The sequence below is a fragment of the Muntiacus reevesi genome, chromosome 3, assembly GCF_963930625.1.
Source record: "Muntiacus reevesi chromosome 3, mMunRee1.1, whole genome shotgun sequence".
NCBI classification, from domain to species: Eukaryota; Metazoa; Chordata; class Mammalia; order Artiodactyla; family Cervidae; genus Muntiacus; species Muntiacus reevesi.
In genome coordinates this window covers 178,483,459-178,502,386 of record NC_089251.1, presented here as the reverse complement: position 1 = coordinate 178,502,386, position 18,928 = coordinate 178,483,459, and the positions used below count along the sequence as shown (strand labels likewise).

Sequence of the window (18,928 nt, the reverse complement as noted above, 5' to 3'; positions counted from 1 at the left end):
GTTGCTCAGCTGTCTCATACACAGCAGTGTGTATATGTCAGTCCCAGTCTCCCAGTTTATCCCTGTTCACCCTGCCCCTTTGGTAACCATAAGGTTTTGTTTTTTTTCTACATCTGTGACTCTATTTGTTTTGTAAATAAGTCCATTTGTACCATTTTTTTTAAGATCCAATATTTAAGCGATGGACTTTCCTGGTAGCTCAGCTGGTAAAGAATCCACCTGCAATGCAGGACACCCCAGTTCAATTTCTGGGTCAGAAAGTTCCCCTGAAGAAGGGATAGGTTATCCACTCCAGTATTCTTGGGCTTGCCTGATGGCTTAGCTGGTAAAGAATCCACCTGCAGTGCAGGAGACCTGGGTTCAATCCCTGGGTTGGATGATCCCCTGGAGAAGGGAATGGCTCCCCACTCCAACAGTCTTGCCTGGAGAATCCCCAGGGACAGAGTAGCCTGGCAGGCTAAGTCCATGGGATCAGAAAGAGTTGGACACGACTGAGTGACTAAGCAAAGCATCACACAGTATTCCATAGTATATATAATATATACGTACCACATTTTCTTTATCCATTCCTCCATCAATGGACATTTAAGTTGTTCCTATGTCCTAGTTATTTGAAAAGATAAATGTACCCCAATGTCCATTGAAATGATTTTTAATCTGTGTTATATGGTATGGAAGCAGTACCTTTCTATTTAAAAAAATATTTTGGAGACTTCCTTGGTAGTCTAGTGGGCGAAGACTCTGTGGTCCCCATGAAGGGGTTTGGATCCCTGATCAGGGAACTGGATCCCATATGTTGCAGCTAAGACCCAGAGCAGCCAAATAAAAAAATATTTTTTTAAATGTTCACTTTAAATATGTATATATTTTGGAAAGCAGGAGAAAGACCAAAGAAATGGAAGGTGAAAGTCTTCAAATTTCATTTAATATTTTATGTATTACACATTCTGACTATAACCACAGATGCTAGAACTTTAATCTTGAGCAGTCTCCTAATTCATATGCTCTACTTTTGTACCATCACACAGCATATATTTTAATCCTTCTATTTATTCTGCAAGAAAGTTTATTATAAAACTTCCCTTTAGTTTATAGATTACCAAATGCCATCACAAATAATGAATGTATTTTTCCCATAGCAAGTCCAGACCCTTCTTGTGTAGTATAAATCCATTTTTTAAATCTTGTTAAATACCATTAAGTTCCTCCGTCCATACCTAAACTTCCTACTCATCTGTCTCTCCATTTTTTCTGGCAAAAGCACACCTGTTCATAAATCAAATAATTCAGCACTTAGAAGGTACAGGTACAATTTATAGATAATCTGTTCCAGAGCATAGGTGTGTGACTCAAATGGTATTTGAGATAACTTAGGGGCACGGGGCCCTGGCATTAAATAGTATTGAATTACCTGGTGAAAAGGTAGTTCTCTCTCAATTATCTTTCAATCCTTCTGATTTCATTTAGAATCTAGCTCTATGTGCGTGTCTTTAAGGCCCTCTAATTCTAACACCCCTACTTAACACATATAGAGCAGGCTTCTGAATCAAACGAGCAAACGCATCTGTTGAATTCAAGATCAGTTAGTTTCCATTGTATTCGTTTTTGTGGTTATCTTCTATTAATGTATTCCATTTAGGAGAGTTTTACAAGCCTCATAAGTTTTCCTTTAAGTGTATTTACTTAAGAAAAAAAAGTGAATTGACTAAAAAAGTTATTTAAAAACTCACGTAGCCTGCGACAGGTCTGAATCAGGACTTTTGACTTTTGTAGGCACTTTGTATTTGTGTCCTTCCTCCATGATACTGTTCTGATGCCTAAATGTCACAGGAAAGAACTCATTTAGTAAAATGTGTTTTTTTCACAGTGAAAATCTTTTTGTTTATTTTGAGGCTTAAGCAAAAAAATAGTTCTGGTTTGTTGAGATACAACATAAGTAACCTTAAATCATGTACTGCCAGAAGCTTATTGAGTCAAACATGATTTATCTCTGATATCTTTTAAAGACATAATTCTAATATATGAAACAGCATGGAATTTGGAGACAGAACTGTTCTTGAACACTCGGTAGACTGACTTACTAGGGCCCGACAGTTATCGCCTTTGGATTTCTCTGGTGGTCTAGTGCTTAGGAATTCACTGCCAATGCAGGGGACACAGGTTTGATCCTGGTTCAGGAAGATTCCATATGCCGGGAGGTGGGGGATTGGGGATGGCCACTGAACTGGTGGCCCACCACTGCTGAAGCCCACACACTCTAGAGCCGGTACTCTGCGACAGGAGAAGCTACTGCAGTTAAGAAGCCCATGCACCATAACTAGAGCGTAACTCCTGCTCGCTGCAACTCAATAAAGCCTGCACACAGCAAGGAAGGCCCAGCACAACCAAAAGCAACAAATAAATAAATAATTTTTAACAAGACAGTTACTTTTTCCCAGTCTTTATTAATCCCATCTACAGAAAAAAGTTAGTAACTCCCACTTAGGATGTTTCAAAGATTAAATGATCTCCACAAATATTTATTGAGCCCCTCCTGTGTGCTAGGCTCTTTTTTAAGTGCTCCAAATACCACAGTGAACAAAATGTAAGCTTACCACTCGTGCGCAGCTTTGGTCTTAAATGGAGCTGAATATTTCTTTCCTGGTTCTTAAGTCATTGAAACAGTATTGCCTGGGAGTGGATTAGAACTGAATTTCTTGTACCCCTAGTTCTGAAGTCATTGCTCCTCTTGCTGCTACAGATTTTGAGTCACAATTAGCTGCCAAAGGTAACTTAGAGATTCAACAAGGCCTTTCATAGATTTTTTTAAATCTTTTTTTTTTAGTCATAAGACTTTAGCTACATGCAGAGAAACATTTATATTTGCTGTAAATATTTTGCACTATTTTTACTTTTGTTAATATGTAATGTTTATCAGTAAACATAATTTGCATTATAAAATTTTAGAAAAGAGGACATACATTCTTTAGTGCCTGAAAATTCTACATAATAAGCTGTTACTACTCTCATATAGAATTTGCCCCTGGTCAAAGTTGGCATGGGCCCAGCTAGCCGCAGAAAAATCTTTTGTCCTCTTTTGATGGAACAGATAGCTCCTTTTTAGTGGCAATGATGCCAGAAATGAAGTGACCTGGAGAGATTTTCGTTTTTCAAAGAGATTTTTTTTTTTTTTATTGTCTGGCATCACCAAAGGACATCCTAACCTTTCCAGGTTTGACATCTGATGATCAGCAAATAGGCTTGGTAAAATAATGTTAACTGGGTAAAAATATTCAGATTAGTTGTTGGAACTTATACAGATTTATAGAAAAATGAGTGAATTTTTACTCAGTGTGGTACAATGGAGTAAGAAGTAGAGCTTAGATATATCTTAATATTAAAAAGTCAAAAATAATATCATTTTATAACCAGCACAGGCTATTAGAGTCACCACTATCTTCAGTGTAAATATTTGATTTGCAGGGATTTTTCTTCTATGTGGGATCTGAGAAGTCTTAGCCTTATTGCTAACTATATATTTGACTTTTTACATGAAGTCACTATTGCAGAACTATTTTTGGCATCTCAAATTATTGGTGAAATTCCAGGCCAACATTATCTGAGGTGACTAAATTATAGTGGGGAAAAAAAACAACAATGAAATAGGTCTTTAAAATACATACCATCTCTGTATTAACACATGTGTACATTTTGTGTGGTTCCCTTTAGAGCTAATCATACTAATTATTTAAAACAATAACAGAGAAGCAAAGGATAAGGAAATATAAAGCTACCCAACTATGGAGTCACCCACCCGACATTATAGGCATACCATAGTCTAATTGCCATGTATTGGCAGTCGGAATGATTATGTAGAAGAGAAAGTTTAAAGCAAAGAGTTGCCAGTGTCTTATCATTTCTTACAATATCCTATTTTTTCTGTGAATATAAACAGTAAGTTACTCCAAAGATGTTCCCTTCGCTCTCCCTACCGTCTTTTCCTGCCAGGTCTGCCTGTCACCTGGTTCCATTTTGTGACAGTACTTATTAGAGTTTGAAAATCATAACATACAGTTTCCTGCCTTTTCCTGGAACATTAAACTATACAGCAAGAGCAGAAGAAGTACTCTCTCATGACCATTAAGGAGTATCCTTAATAGAACTCACAGTTGCTGGTGGTTCAGTTCTCGGCTCCACCATCTTCTTACTCTTGGAAAACTCTCCAGTGATGGAAGGTAAATTTATATCCTGAGTCAGTTTTACCTAAGAAGCTCTTTTCCCCTTGTATCTTTCCACCAAATTTCAATGTCAGGAGTACTTGACCTTCCTTTCTTCTTACCATATGGAGGGGATAAGTTTTATCCCTATCCTGGCCCACTGTACTGAGAATCAAGAGTGGCCGCTGACTTCAAAAAAACAAGTGGAAATATTCCACGCAGCTTCTTTGGAGTGTCTAGTCCAACGTCATATCTAAATCCATGCACCAGAACATCCTTTCTGCAAGCTAATTTGGCCTCCTTTTCTAACCTGCTGCTGGTTCACACGTAATTTGGCATTATGTATCAACAGCCTTAAAATCATAACCTTTGACTGTAAGAAAATAATTTAAATCACTGTGTTGTACACCTGACACCAATATATTGTAAATCATCAATACATCAGTTAAAAAGTAATTTAACAAGGATTTCTGCAGAAGATATTAATTTAAAATGAATATCTTTAAAATTATTTAAATTAAAATTATTCAAGTAAAAATTGAAAAACCCTATACTCCTTAATGACCAAGAATAAAAAGCAGTTAAATAAGTGTTGGTATAGGGAATTTCCTGGTGATCCAATGGTTAGGACTCAGCGCTTTCACTCCTGCGGCCTGGGTTCCATCCCTTATCAGAAAACTAAGATCCTGCAAGCCATGTTGTAAGGTCAAAAATAAATAGATGGATAGATAAGATAAATGTTGATACATCCATAAAATGGAGTTTTCAGCAGTTCTGGCCAGGGTTTATATTCTAAAAGAATTTCTAAAATTGAAAATCAAAAATTCTCATGCTGTCATTCCAAATAAAATGGCATGCACAGTATGAGCTTAACTGTGTATAAATAATATGAACAAAAAGTTGAGAAGTGGGAGGACGTATAGTAAAATATTAACAGTGGTTGTTTTTATTCCTTTATTATATTCTATTTGTTCCCTTTATATCTTTCTGTAATTTCCTGTAATGAGAATAAAGAAAATACAGTTTTAAAAACTATGATACAGAAGGAAAAACAGGGGAGCAATTGATGGGCTGCATGTGTTCATGTCCATTCTACCACTTAGACCATATACTGGTCTCTGCTGAGGCACTTTTGCGTGGAAATGACACCACCCTTTCTCCTAGTGATGGCAGAACAGCTGCTGAGGGGTGATGATAAGAACCTGTGTCACCTGCTCTCTGTTCTTTTGCAGCACACGACGGTGTTGCCCTTTATATTAATCGAGATGAGGACATCACACCATGCGTATCCCAGCAGGAGCAGCGGGCTGGCCGCCATATGTACCTTCTCTGTTGGCTATATATTATGGTAAGGATGGTGCCTGCTGGGCTTTCGTGTTGTATTAGATTCTGTGCTGCTAAATTTGGGCACATATTTCATTATGGATATAATCACTAACAGATTCACACTGTGTGCCTCATTTGGTCCAGGACCTGGGCTTTGTCTCATTTCCCCAGATGCTTATATTTTTAGAAAGTATATGCCAAACCTCACACAACAGGAATTTGTTGAACAATCCCATGTAAGCAGTGCTTCTTCCAAGGCTGCATTTTTCAACTCTTTTTCAAACTAAATGTTTTTCTTGGACATCAGTTTTATTGCTTTTTTTGCTTTTTTGTTGTTGTTGTTGTTGTTGTTGCTTTTGTTGGGAATGAGGGAGTTGCAGCAAATGCAAATGAGGACAGAAGGAATGACCTCTTCCAGGAGTGACTTCCACCCTCTAAGTGAAACAAGTGAAAATGTACATTTTCCTGATTCAGTTTAAAGCCTGACTGTCACCTTGAGCATGCATTTAATAGCTTTGCTTTGAAAAACTGGGGTAAATAAATGACAGGAAATCTCCACTTGGTCTACTGGGCATGAATAAATCCCAAGTGGGAGGTGGCAACATTTATCTGATATAAGACTTTTTGCCTGATGAGTTTATTTCACTTTAATTTCAGTTCTAACCATGTGTTAACATTTCAAAATTATTTAAGATAGACAATTTCTTATTTCTCTGTATAATTCCAAGTCCTCTTTAATATATTAGCCTATGCCAAAGAGGTCTCTGCCCCTAGCACTTCCGTCTCTTGGGACTCTCTTGTCCTGAGTTCTGGGTCACCATCCCCTCCTGTAAACTTTTGGGACTGAGTCATATCCTTTCAAACACCCCAGAACTGTACTTAATCCCACCAGAATCCTGGAGCACTTTGGGAGGTCCAGTCCTCGTGAAGCATTTTGCTTCAGCCAGTCCAGAAATATTAAATAAAGGTCAGTACAGTACTTCACATAGTTTGCCTGAATAAGGCTCCAAATCTGAACCAAAAGGGGCTTTGCTCTTGGGAAGTCACGCGCACCGTATGACTGGATCTAAGGGGACGTCCAGACAGTAGACCCTAGAACAAACATGTGGTCATGCTCCATGGGCCCCTTCATTGACCACTCACTGTTCAGGACTGGGGAGCGTTTGTTTTCCTAGTCATTTTGTCAGTTGGTTTTGTTTCCAACCAAAACATTAAGTATTGGCTTTCTCTGAAAGAAAAGCTTCAAATGATCCGTACTCACAGGTTAAAGTGTGACTCTGAAATAATGTCTTAAAAATGAAGGTTATGTGCTTTATACATAGGAACTTGATGTTCAGATGACTTTTTTTTAATTGGAGTATAATTACTTTACAATGTTGTATTAGCCTCTGCTGTATAATGAAGTGAATCGACTGTATGTAATACATACATTCCCCTCTTGCTTTGACCTCCCTCCCATCCACCCCGATCCCACCCATCCAGGTCATCTTATCTTTCAGAAGAGTCATGATGGGAAAGCTAAGAGTTATTCCAGAGATGTTACAGTGTTTACAGTTCATCTGGAGCTGCCTATAGCTTTAGTTTAAACATCAAATACCCTTCCCATCTCCCCTCCCCCACCAACAGTCTCATTACTTTGTGCTCATATTTACTTACCTATGGTAAGAGAAGATTTTTACTCTGGGGATGCTGAGTGTATTTCTGTGAATTCATTTAGATGCCATTAAATTATGTGAGTCTTGTGGCACCCCAGAGGTTTTAGGAACTGCATACTTTCTGATGGTTTTTCTTCCACCACGGGTACAATCAGTCCACGTTCCAAAGAGACACGTGGGAAATACCACATAGTCTTTATTATAGACCCCCAAGATCCCTCATTAAAATGAAGCATTACTCACGCTCTGCATGCCAAGGGAGACTTGCCAGCTATGCATCTTTCCTGAGCAAACCAGTGCTTGTTTGGACACGTATCTGCATTAACCAGCAGACTCTTCCAGATATGTTCTGAGAACACTCTGAGTCGACTTTTTCCTTTGGTGTTCTGCCTTAGGCATTCATAGCTGTGCCAAAAGCTAAACAATGCCCCTCGCATCATATCACATTATATAAATCCAAGAATTTTAATTGTTATCGCAGAAGGTACTGGCTTTTGCTCCTTTCCAGACTATCTCAGATACGACATACCAGTGACACAGCAGCAAAAGGTTCAGGATATGAAATCTTTTGACAGCATGCCAGGGTTAGAACTGGACATTCCAGAGCCTCGTGCCAAAATATAAGAAACCATTCTTCTTGTCACACGCTACTTATAAAGCAGATCTCCCTGACAGTCCTCTGTGTGGTTGAGCTGAAGCTATACATCCGAGGCTCCTGGCCAGCCTCCCTGTCTGCTCGGCTCTGATTCTAGCTTGCTGCTCATTCTCACAAGTCTCCCTCCCCATCTGAATCTGCAGTCTTTCTAGATTTGGATCTTGAGAGTTAAGAAAGTGAGAGGGTATTGGAGCTTTCCCCCGTGGACTAAGCCATGCTCAGTGGCTCCATTTCCCAGCCCCCATCTCAGTCTAACCCAAGCTTAGCGTCTGCAGTCATCCCAGACCCTTCCCATGCCTATCTCCACCTGTCTTTCCATTTACCCAGGAGTCTGGGACAGAGACATCCCCTGACCATTGATGGTGGGCTCTTAACTCCCTCTCTTCACACCTCACCTCCGCCATCACTCCTCCATGCATTTCTCTGCACCTCACTGAGAATTCCCCCTAATAAATAAGATTATGCCTTTCCCCTTATGCAGGACACAGCACCAAAAGTCCCTTTGGTTTCCAATGCAGCTGTAATTATCAGGAAATGTAATGAATGCCATTATTTTGAGTGCTGTGCCAAGCGATTTAAAGTATTATCATATTATTTCCCCAAATAACCCTTTGAGATAAGCACTATCTGGCTCATTTTACAGATTAGGAAACCAAACTTGAGAGAGACGATATGGCTTACCCAAGGAAAAGAGACTGTTTTTTGTTGTTGCCAGACCTGCTGTTGACCCTTGAACATTCAGGGTGGATGAGGGGTGCCCACCCTCTCTGCAATGGTAGATCTGAGAGTAATTGTACAGTCAGCTCCATATACGTGGTTCTCCTCTACCTGCAATTCCTTTGTACTGGAGATTCCACATCTGTAGATTCACCCAATTTCAGATCATATACCAATCTCAGGTACCGTTGTGAGTATTGAAAACCTGGGGGTATTTCTGATTGTCCAGTGGCTAAAAATCTGCCTTCCAGTATAGGGGGTGCACGTTCCCAGCTGGGGCACTAAGATGCCACGTGCCCCGAGGCAACAAAGTCTGCACCCGGCGACTGGGGACGCCCAAGAACCGCAGCAGATACCCAGCACAGCCAGGAAAAAAAAAAATCTGTGTCTAAATAAACAAAGGAACCATCGAAGTTCAGACCCATGTTGTTGAGGGGTCAGCTGTCCAGGACAGGCACTGGGGTGTGGCTGCGGAGTCTCTGCTTGAACCTTACTCTCTGCTCTCTGTTACGGTGTGAAGAGTGACTCTGGGTGAACGAACTAAGTGGGTTTTCAGTCTTCCTTCCGTTCTGCAGCAGTGCATCAGAAGCAGCTGTGTCTAGTCGTTAAGGCCACTGGGGACAAAGTGCTGCCACGCGACTGGCACTCCGTCTGGCCCCCATTGTTGTTGTTCTGTGTTTACACCGAGGACACTCAGTCCTTAGGGAGCCCCTCAGCCCCTTTCTGCATGTTTTTTCCCTCATTAACCTGTCATGCTACTCTGCGAGGCGGAGGTCCGGATCCTTGAAATCAGACAGTCCTTGTTCAGATCCCCTCTTCTTAGGAGCTTTGAGCAAATTACTTATCCTCTCTTAGCCTCATTTTTATCACGTTTAAAATAGGAGACATTGCCTGCATGTTCTCTCTTGTTAGAAATGAATGAGCACACTGGTCATTCAAGAGATGATAGTATCTTTCCTTCCTCCCAGTTGACTAAAGTCCTGAGTGTCTGAGTCTCAATGGAAAGTTTTCATTTCTCTCTCTTCCTCTTTTCCCCATCATCCTTATTTTCATTTTATTCTCTGTTCTTGTTAAGAACTTTGGGCCCACCTGGTGGGTTTTATGTCTCCTTCTATTAAGAAGGCCAAAGAGTGTTCTGAAAATTTCTTATGTTTCATATACTAAGTTATTTCCCAAGCTCTGTTTCTCCCCTGAGAATTGAAAACGTCACTGCTTTCCCATTATCCTCATCTATTTGTTTTTTATGAACACCTCGTGTAGCGGTAGTTACTGTTTTCTTATCCTCTAAGGAGAAGTCTTTGTAGACCGTTGAGGACTTGCTATGTGAGAGTGTGGCTTGCACAGGGCTCCTCCAATGTCCATGTGGGTCCTGGTAGCATCAGAGTTTTAGATCAGCATCTGGACAGAACAGGCTTCTGTGTATTATCCATCTCAGTTCCCAGTGTTTAGTGTTTGTTATTCTGAGTTTCATCTTTTCTTACCCCCAACAGCTGGTTCTCAGACATACACATGAAGAGCCAGAATTCTCCATATGTATTAAGCAGGCCCCTCATCAAGACCCTTCCCACACTCCTCAACATCCCTACCCTCCATCCAAACCAACACGACTTCTTTTCCCTGCCGTCTTCCAGAATCACCATTTGGACGCTGCTTATGCCTTTGATGCTGTTGGCAAGTTTCCTTTGTATTTCTCCAGCCTGCTCTGCCCATCCCCCTCCACCTCCCTCTCACTCTGCCCTTTCCTCTCTAGGCAGATGGCCTGATCTTTAATTTCACACGGAAAGTAAAAAACTTTGAACAGGAACTCTTGAGTTCTTCCTGCAAACATCCTTTCTGTACCCTCCCTTTCCTGTGTCTCCTGTGCCAGTGGGGGAAGCGTTTCCACAGCTTCTAACCGGTAGCCCCTCCCTCTGCACTCTGGCTGCATCCCCTCCCAGCTCTCTACCCTTCCTCCATCACTTCATTCTCCTGTAACTCCAGCCTCACTACCAGAGCCTTCCCATCAATGCTTGAACAGATTCCTGTCCTTGTCTCCACCCTAAAAAAAAAAAATTATTATTCTTGGCCCACCCCTTTTTATACCTAGCTACTGCAATATCATTGGAAGGACTGATGTTGATGCTGAAACTCCGATACTTTGGCCACCTGATGCGAAGAACTGACTTATTTGAAAAGACCCTGATGCTGGGAAAGATTGAAGGCAAGAGGAGAAGGGAATGATGGAGGGTAAGATGGTTGGATGGCATCACCAACTCAATGGACATGAGCTTGGGTAAACTCTGGGAGTTGGTGATGGACAGAGAAGCCTGGGGTGCTGCAGTCCATGGGGTCACAGAGTCGGACATGACTGAGCAACTGAACTGAAATGAACTGAACTGGACTATCTCCCTACTCACAGCCCAGTTTCCCCAAAGAGTTGTCTGTTGTTGTTGTTTAGTTGCCAAGCTGTGTCCAATTCTTGGCAACCCCATGGATTGCAGCATGCCAGGTCCCCCGCCCCTCACCATCTCCTGGAGTTTGCCCCAGTTCATGTCCATTGAGTTGGTCATGCTATCCCACCAAAGAATTGTCTACACTGTCTCTAGGCCCATTTACACACTTAGGAGACAGGACAGGGAAGCCATCAGAAAATGGATTTTTTGAGGCAGGCTGCCTGAGCCTAGATTCTACTTCTGTCATATGACCTTGGGCAAATCACATGACATCCCTGTGTCTTCATGTCCTCATCTGTAGAATGGTATAAGAAGAGTACCTACCTCCTAAGGTTGCTGTGATGACTAAAGGAAGATTAATTTTTAGTATGTGTGAAGCCTATAGACCAGTATCTAACACAGAGTATACTATGTGAATGGGATTGTAAGCCACTCCAGTGTGGCTTAAGCTTCATTACTTTGGTTAAACCTTTGCTAATGTCACCAAGAACTTCTATTTTGGTAAATCCACTGGATTCTTTATAGACCTCTTCTCAACTGACATGTCAGCAGTTCTGATACTAAAATATCCCCCCACTTCCTGAATCACTCTCCTCCCTGACTTAGATGATGTAACAACCACCCTAATTTCCTCCCTGCTCTCTCAGCATCACTGACTGGCTCTTCCCACTCTACCCAGTGCTGGAGTCCTTTGAAACTCAGGTCTTCTTCTCTTTTTATTTATTATTTAAATTTTTTTTTCATGGCAAGAATACCTAACTTGAGATCTACTCTTGTAATGTAGGTCCTCCTTTTTAAAAATATTTTTTTATTTATTTGGCTGCCTCGAGTCTTCGTTGTGGGACACAGGATCTTTCCTTGAGGCACAAGGACTCTCTAGTTGCAGCGTGCAGGCTCCAGGGTGCCCTGGCTCTGTAGTTGCAACACGCAGGCTTACTTGCTCTGAGGCATGTGGGGGGGTCTAGCTCTCCATCCAGGAATTGAACCTGTGTCCCCTGCATTACAAGGCAAATTCTTAACCACTGGACCACTAGAGAAGTCCTAGTCTCCCTCTCTTTTTTTTGAAACCACCTCTTATCAATAGGTAAACCCATCGTTAGTGTACATAGTTAGTGCTAGTCACTTAGTCACGTCCGGCTCTTTGCGACCCCATGGACCATAGTTCGCCAGGACCTCTGTCCATGGGATTCTCCAGGCAAGAATAATGGACTGGGTTGCCTTTCCTTTCTCAGGGGATCTTCCTGACCCTGGATTGAACCCGGATCTCCTGCACTGGAGGCAGATTCTTCACAGTCTCAGCTTCCAGGGAAGCCCGACACGAATGAAACAACTTACCTCACACACCATTTTTGCAGCCACTGTCTCAGATCTCCAGTTCAGAGCTCTCTCTTGATGTTTGCTCACAAGCCTCTCCCCTTTAGCAGCTGCACACCTAATTCTTGTGCTTTCCCAATCACACCCCCAAGTCTCTATCCCCTGAGCGTTGCCACCCACTCAGTTTTTCATGCCCCAAAACTATGAAACCTCCTCTGTCCCTCTCTCTTGGACCCACTACAAAGAATCATCCACCAGTTTTTGCCTCCAAAGTGCTTTTAGAATCCTTACGCTTTGATCCCTCTCCATTGCCACCATCGTGGTCCAAGCTGCAATTATCTGTCTCCTGAGCTACTGCAAAGAACCGGCATTTTCTCACCTCTACTCATCTGTATATAGGATCCCTCAGTTCTTTTGTTAAAACACATATGATCATGTCACTCAATTGCTCAGAGAATGTGGATGACTGCCCATTGTGTCTAGGGATAAATTCCAAAATTCCTTTACATGGCCTAGGGGACCTACATTGTTTGATTCCACCGACCTCTGCATCTTCATCTTCCTTCTCTTTCACTTTGCTTAGCTCCAGCCATGGTGGTCTTCACACCAATTGTCGAGGGCAATATGCTCCTATCAGCTTCAAAGCTTTCACCTCCCATACCCCCATCCAACCCCACCCTCCCCTCAGTTATGTCTCCCATAAATATTAGTTCCAGATCTTACTTAACTGTCATGAATCTCTCTGTCTCAGTTCAGCTCAGGTGAGTCGCTCAGTCATGTCCAACACTTTGCAACCACATGGACTGGAGCACGCCAGACCCCCTGTCCATCACCAACTTGCAGAGCTTGCTCAAACCCATGTCCATCGAATCAGTGATGCCATCCAACCATCTCATCCTCTGTCATCCCATTCTCCTCCTGCCTTCAATATTTCCCACCATCAGGGTCTTTTCCAATGAGTCAGTTCTTCCCATCAGGTGGCCAAAGGATTGGAGTTTAAACTTCAGCATCAGTCCTTCCAGTGAATATTCAGGACTGATTTTCTTTAGGATGGACTGGTTTGATCTCCTTGCTGTCCAAGGGACTCTCGAGAGTCCTCTCCAGCACCACAGTTCAAAAGCATCAATTCTTCGACACTCAGACTTCTTTATAGTCTAACTCTCACATCCATACATGACTACTGGAAAAACCATAGCCTTGACTAGACAGACCTTTGTTGACAAAGTAATGTCTCTGCTTTTTAATATGCTGTCTAGGTTTGTCATATTTTTCTTCCAAGAAGCAAGTGTCTTTTAATTTCATAGCTGGGGTCACCATCACAGTGATTTTGGAGCCCAAGAAAATAAAGTCTCTCACTATTTCCATTGTTACCCCATCTATTTGCCATGAAGTGATGGGACTGGATGCCATGATCTTAGTTCTTTGAATGTTGAGCTTTAAGCCAACTTTTTCACTCTCCACTTTTACCTTCATCAAGAGGCTCTTTAGTTCCTTTTCACTTTCTGCCATAAGGGTGGTATCATCTGCATATATAAGGTTATTGGTATTTCTCCCTGCAATCTTGATTCCACCTTGTGCTTCATCCAGCTCAGCATTTTGCATGCATTACTCGGCATATACGTTAAATAAGCAAGGTGATAATATATAGCCTTGATGTTTTCCTTTCCCAATTTGGAATCAGTCCATTGTTTCATGTCCAGTTCTGACTCTTCCTTCTTGACCTGCATACAGATTTCTCAGGAGGCAGGTAAGGTGGTCTGGTATTCCCACCTCTTTCAGAATTTTCCAGTTTGTTGTGATCCACACAGTCAAAAGCTTTAACATAGTCAATGAAGCAGATGTTTTTCTGGAATTCTCTTGCTTTTTCTATGATCCAAAAGATGTTGGCAATTTGATCTCTGGTTCCTCTGGCTTTTCTTAATGCAGTGTGAACATCTGGAAGTTCTCAGTTCATGTACTGTTGAAGACTAGCTTGGAGAATTTTGAGCATTACTTTGCTGGCATATGAGATGAGTGCAATTGTGCAGTAGTTTGAACATTCTTTGCCATTGCCTTTCTTTGGGATTAGAATGAAAACTGACCTTTTCCAATCCCGTGGCCACTGCTGAGTTTTCCAAATGTGCTGGCATATTGAGTGCAGCACTTCCACAGCATCATCTTTGTGGATTTGAAATAGCTCAGCTGGAATTCCATCACCTCCCCTAGCTTTGCTCATAGTGATGCTTCCTAAGGCCCACTTGACTTTGCACTCCAGGATGTCTGGCTCTAGGTGAGTGATCACACTATCTGGGTGGTTATCTGGGTCATGAAGGTCTTTTTTATTTAATTCTTATTGTTCTTCTGTGTATTCTTACCACCTCTTCTTAATATCTTCTGCTTCTATTAGGTCCATACCATTTTTGTCCTTTATTGTGCCCATCTTTGCATGAAATATTCGCTTGGTATCCTGATTTCCTTGAAGAGATCTCTAGTCTTTCCCATTCTGTTGTTTTCCTCTATTTCTTTGCATTGATCACTGAGGAAGGCTTTCTTATCTCTCCTTGCTGTTCTTTGGTACTCTGCATTCAGGTGGATTTATCTTTCCTTTTCTCCTTTGCCTTTCACTTCTCTTGTTTTCTCAGCTATTTGTAAGGCCTCCTCAGACAGCCACTTTGGCTTTTTGCATTTCTTCTTCTTGGGGATGGTTTTGATCACCACCTTCTATACAATGTTACAAACCGCCATACATAGTTCTTCAGGCAGTCTGTGTATCAGATCTGATCCCTTTAATCTATTTGTCACTTCCACTGCAGAATCTTAAGGGGTTGTATTTCAGTCATACTTGAGTGGTCTAGTGGTTTTCCCTACTTTCTTCAATTTAAGTCTGAAATTTTGCAATAAGGAGTTCATGATCTGAGCAACAGTCAGCTCCTGGTCTTGTTTTTGTTGACTGTATAGAGCTTCTCCATCTTAGGCTGCAAAGAATATAATCAATCTGATTTCGGTGTTGACTATCTGGTGATGTCCATGTTTAGAGTTTTCTCTTGTGTTGTTGGAAGAGGGTGTTTGCTATAACCAGTACGTTCTCTTGGCAAAGTTCTGTTAGTCTTTTCCCTGCTTCATTTTGTACTCCAAGGCCAAACTTGCCTGTTACTCCAGGTATCTCTTGACTTCCTACTTTTGCATTCCAGTCCCCTATGATGAAAAGGATATTATTTTGGTGTGTTAGTTCTAGAAGGTCTTATAGGTCTTCATAGAGCCATTCAACTTCAGCTTCTTTGGCTACAGTGGAGGGAGCATAGACTTGGATTACTGTGATATTGAATAGTTTGCCTTGGAAATGAACAGAGATCATTTTGTCGTTTTTGAGAGTGCACCCAAGTACTGCATTTCTGACTCTCTTATTGACCGTGAGGGCTACTCCATTTCTTCTAAGGGATTCTTGCCCACAGTAGTAGATATAATGGTCATCTAAATTAAATTCACCCATTCCGGTCCATTTTAGTTCACTGATTCCTAAAATGTCAATGTTCACTCTTGCCATCTCCTGTGTGACCACTTCTAATTTACCTTGATTCATGGCCCTAACATTCCAGGTTTCTATGAATTATTGTTCTTTACAGCATCGGACTTACTTCCATCACCAGTCACATCCACAACTGGACTTTGTTTTCACTTTGGCTCAGCCTCTTCATTCTTCCTGGCACTGTTTCTCCACACACTTCTCCAGTAACATATTGGGCACCTACTGACCTGGGGAGTTCATCTTTCAGTGTCCTATCTTTTTGCCTTTTCATACTTTTCATGATGTTCTCAAGGCAAGAGTACTGATGTGGTTTGCCATTCCCTTCTCCAGTGGACCATGTTTTGTCAGAACTGTCCACCACGACCTGTCTGTCTTGGATGGCCCTACTCAGCATGGCTCATAGTTGCACTGAGTAAGACAAGGCTGTGATCCATTTGATAAGTTTGGTTAGTTTTCTGTAATTGTGGTTTCCATTCTGTCTGCCCTCTGATGGATAAGGATAAGAGGCTTGTGGCAGCTTCCTGATGGGAGGGACTGGTTATGGGGGAATCTGGGTGTTGCTCCGATAGGTAGAGCCATGCTCAGTAAATCTTTAATCCAGTTTTCTGTTGATGGGTGGGGCTGTGTTCACTCCCTGTGGTTTGGCCTGGAGTAATGGCGGTAATGGCCACCTTCTTCAAAAGGACTTGTATCAGGGCTGTAGTATTCAGTGCCCCTGGCCCCATGGTAGACCACTGTCAACCCCTGCCTTTGCTGGGGACTCCTGGTCACTCACAGGCAAGTCTGGCTCACTCTCTTGTCAGGTCACTGCTCCTTTCTGCTGGGTCCAGGAGCACGCAAAGTTTTGTTTGTGCCCTCCAAGAGTCTGTTTCCCCAGTTCTGTGGAAGTTCTGTAATCAAGTCCCACTGGCCTTCAAAGTCAGATTCCCTGGGGATTCTCTGACGCTCTGCCAGACCCCAAGGTTGGGAAATCAGTTGTGGGCCCTGGAACTTTTGCAGCAGTGTGAACCTCTTTCTCAGGGAGGCCTTCTCTGATTTCTAAGACTTGGGTCAGCCCCTCTGTGGTACTCTACTGTAGTCACCTGTTCATTTCCACCCAGGAAGGGGAACACAGTTGTAGATATGTGGTTGTTTGGTTAATTTTTTTCAAAGTCAGTTACCCAGATCTCCTCCTCTCACTACCAAGAGCAAGAGAAAGAAGCAGTTGAAATGGTCTTAAAGAAAATAAAAAGTGCTTCCTCATCTACAGTTTTCTAAGGGTTTATGCAGACCTATTCTCTTTAGATATTATGCCAATCAAAGTGTCAGAGAAGCGGTTCTTAAGATCGATTGCTTAATAAGAAAAATTGGGATAGTGTGTGAGTTTTAAATACAAGCAGATACTAGTACAGCCGCTATGGAGAACAGTGTGGAGATTTCTTAAAAAACTGGAAATAGAATTGCCATATGACCCAGCAATACCACTTCTGGGCATACACACTGAGGAAACCAGATCTGAAAGAGACACGTGCACCCCAATGTTCATCGCAGCACTGTTTATAATAGCCAGGACATGGAAGCAACCTAGATGCCCATCAGCGGATGAATGGATAAGGAAGCTGTGGTACATATACACCATGGAATATTACTCAGCCGTTAAAAAGAATTCATTTGAATCAGTTCTAATGAGGTGGATGAAACTGGAGCCCATTATACAGAGTGAAGTAAGCCAGAAAGATAAAGACCATTACAGCATACTAACACATATATATGGAATTTAGAAAGATGGTAACAATGGCCCTATATGCAAAACAGAAAAAGAGACACAGAAGTACAGAACAGACTTTTGGACTCTGTGGGAGAAGGCAAGGGTGGGATGTTTTGAGAGAACAGCATGTATATTATCTATAGTGAAACAGATCACCAGCCCAGGTGGGATGCATGAGACAAGTGCTCGGGCCTGGTGCACTGGGAAGACCCAGAGGAATCGGGTGGAGAGGGAGGTGGGAGGGGGGATCGGGATGGGGAATACATGTAACTCCATGGCTGATTCATGTCAATGTATGACAAAACCCACTGCAATGTTGTGAAGTAATTAGCCTCCAACTAATAAAAATAAATGAAAAATAAATAAATAAATACAAGCAGATAAAGTAAGAAAATATTTTAAATTATATTTGCTAATTCATGTCCAGCTTTTGCAACTCCATGGACTGTAGCCCACTAGACTCCTCTGTCCATGGAATTTTCCAGGCAAGAATATTGAAGTTGGTTGCTATTTCCTGCTCCAGGGGATCTTCCCAACCCAGGGATTGAACCTAGATCTCCTGCATTGCAGACAGTCTCCAGTCTCCTGCATTGCAGCTGGATTCTTTACCAACTGAGCTACACTATAAATTATTGAACTCAGTGTAGGGTAAGCTCAATATCATACACTTAGATCAATAAAAACCATATAAAGGGTTTACAATACTCTTTCCATCTTTTCCTCTGATGTTGAGTTTCAGCTTTATTGCCTCTTCTCCCACCTGCCTGGCTCATTTAAATTGCCACCTGTAAGGACATCCTTGGTGGTTCAGTGGTTAGGACTCTGGTGCTTCCTCTGCAGGTGGGGAAGGTTCAGTCCCTGGTCAGGGAACCCCCAAACTGTGAGGTGTGGCAAAAATGAATAAAACAAAAAATAAATTGCCACCTGAAGCTGATAGACTTGTAGGAGGAAGCTCACAGATTGTGCTTCTTGCCAGAGTGACATCCTATAAGGGAAATGACCCAGTTCAGGCAATACAAAACTTTCAGGAAGAGGAAAGATCCATTTTAAGCCAAAGTATAGTCTCTCCTTTTCCTGAGGAGAGCCTTCTTGATGTCTTTGAGAATGTGAGAATATTTTGAAGGTTCAGAATATATTCCACGAGAGTGGGATTATGTGAATCTCTTTACGGTGAGTCCAGTCCTGCCCAGTCCCGTCTTCAGCAGACAGTTTCCCGAGCTCTCAACAAACAGACACTGGGTCTCCCACAGCACCCAGCAGTACTGGGCTCCCAGGAAACACAAAGTAAAACCAACTTAAAATAAATGAATTAGATAAAGAGATATGTGCACCAGAGTTGAGCTTATACCCCAAGAGTCCAAAGAAGTTTACAACCCCAAAG

At 42.0% G+C, this 18,928-nt stretch overlaps 1 protein-coding gene across 4 annotated transcripts in view; it reads left to right on the top strand.

The window, feature by feature from the left end:
* AIG1 (androgen induced 1) overlaps positions 1-18,928 on the top strand; it is a 269,086-nt gene that overhangs the window by 224,360 nt on the left and 25,798 nt on the right. For 2 of the 4 annotated variants that reach the window (XM_065931231.1, XM_065931232.1), the window contains exon 4: positions 5,429-5,544. The exons of the other annotated variants lie outside the window; for them this stretch is intronic. In XM_065931231.1, the coding sequence (XP_065787303.1) occupies positions 5,429-5,544 (116 nt within the window). The remainder of the gene's footprint in view (positions 1-5,428; positions 5,545-18,928) is intronic. 4 annotated transcript variants of the gene reach the window in all.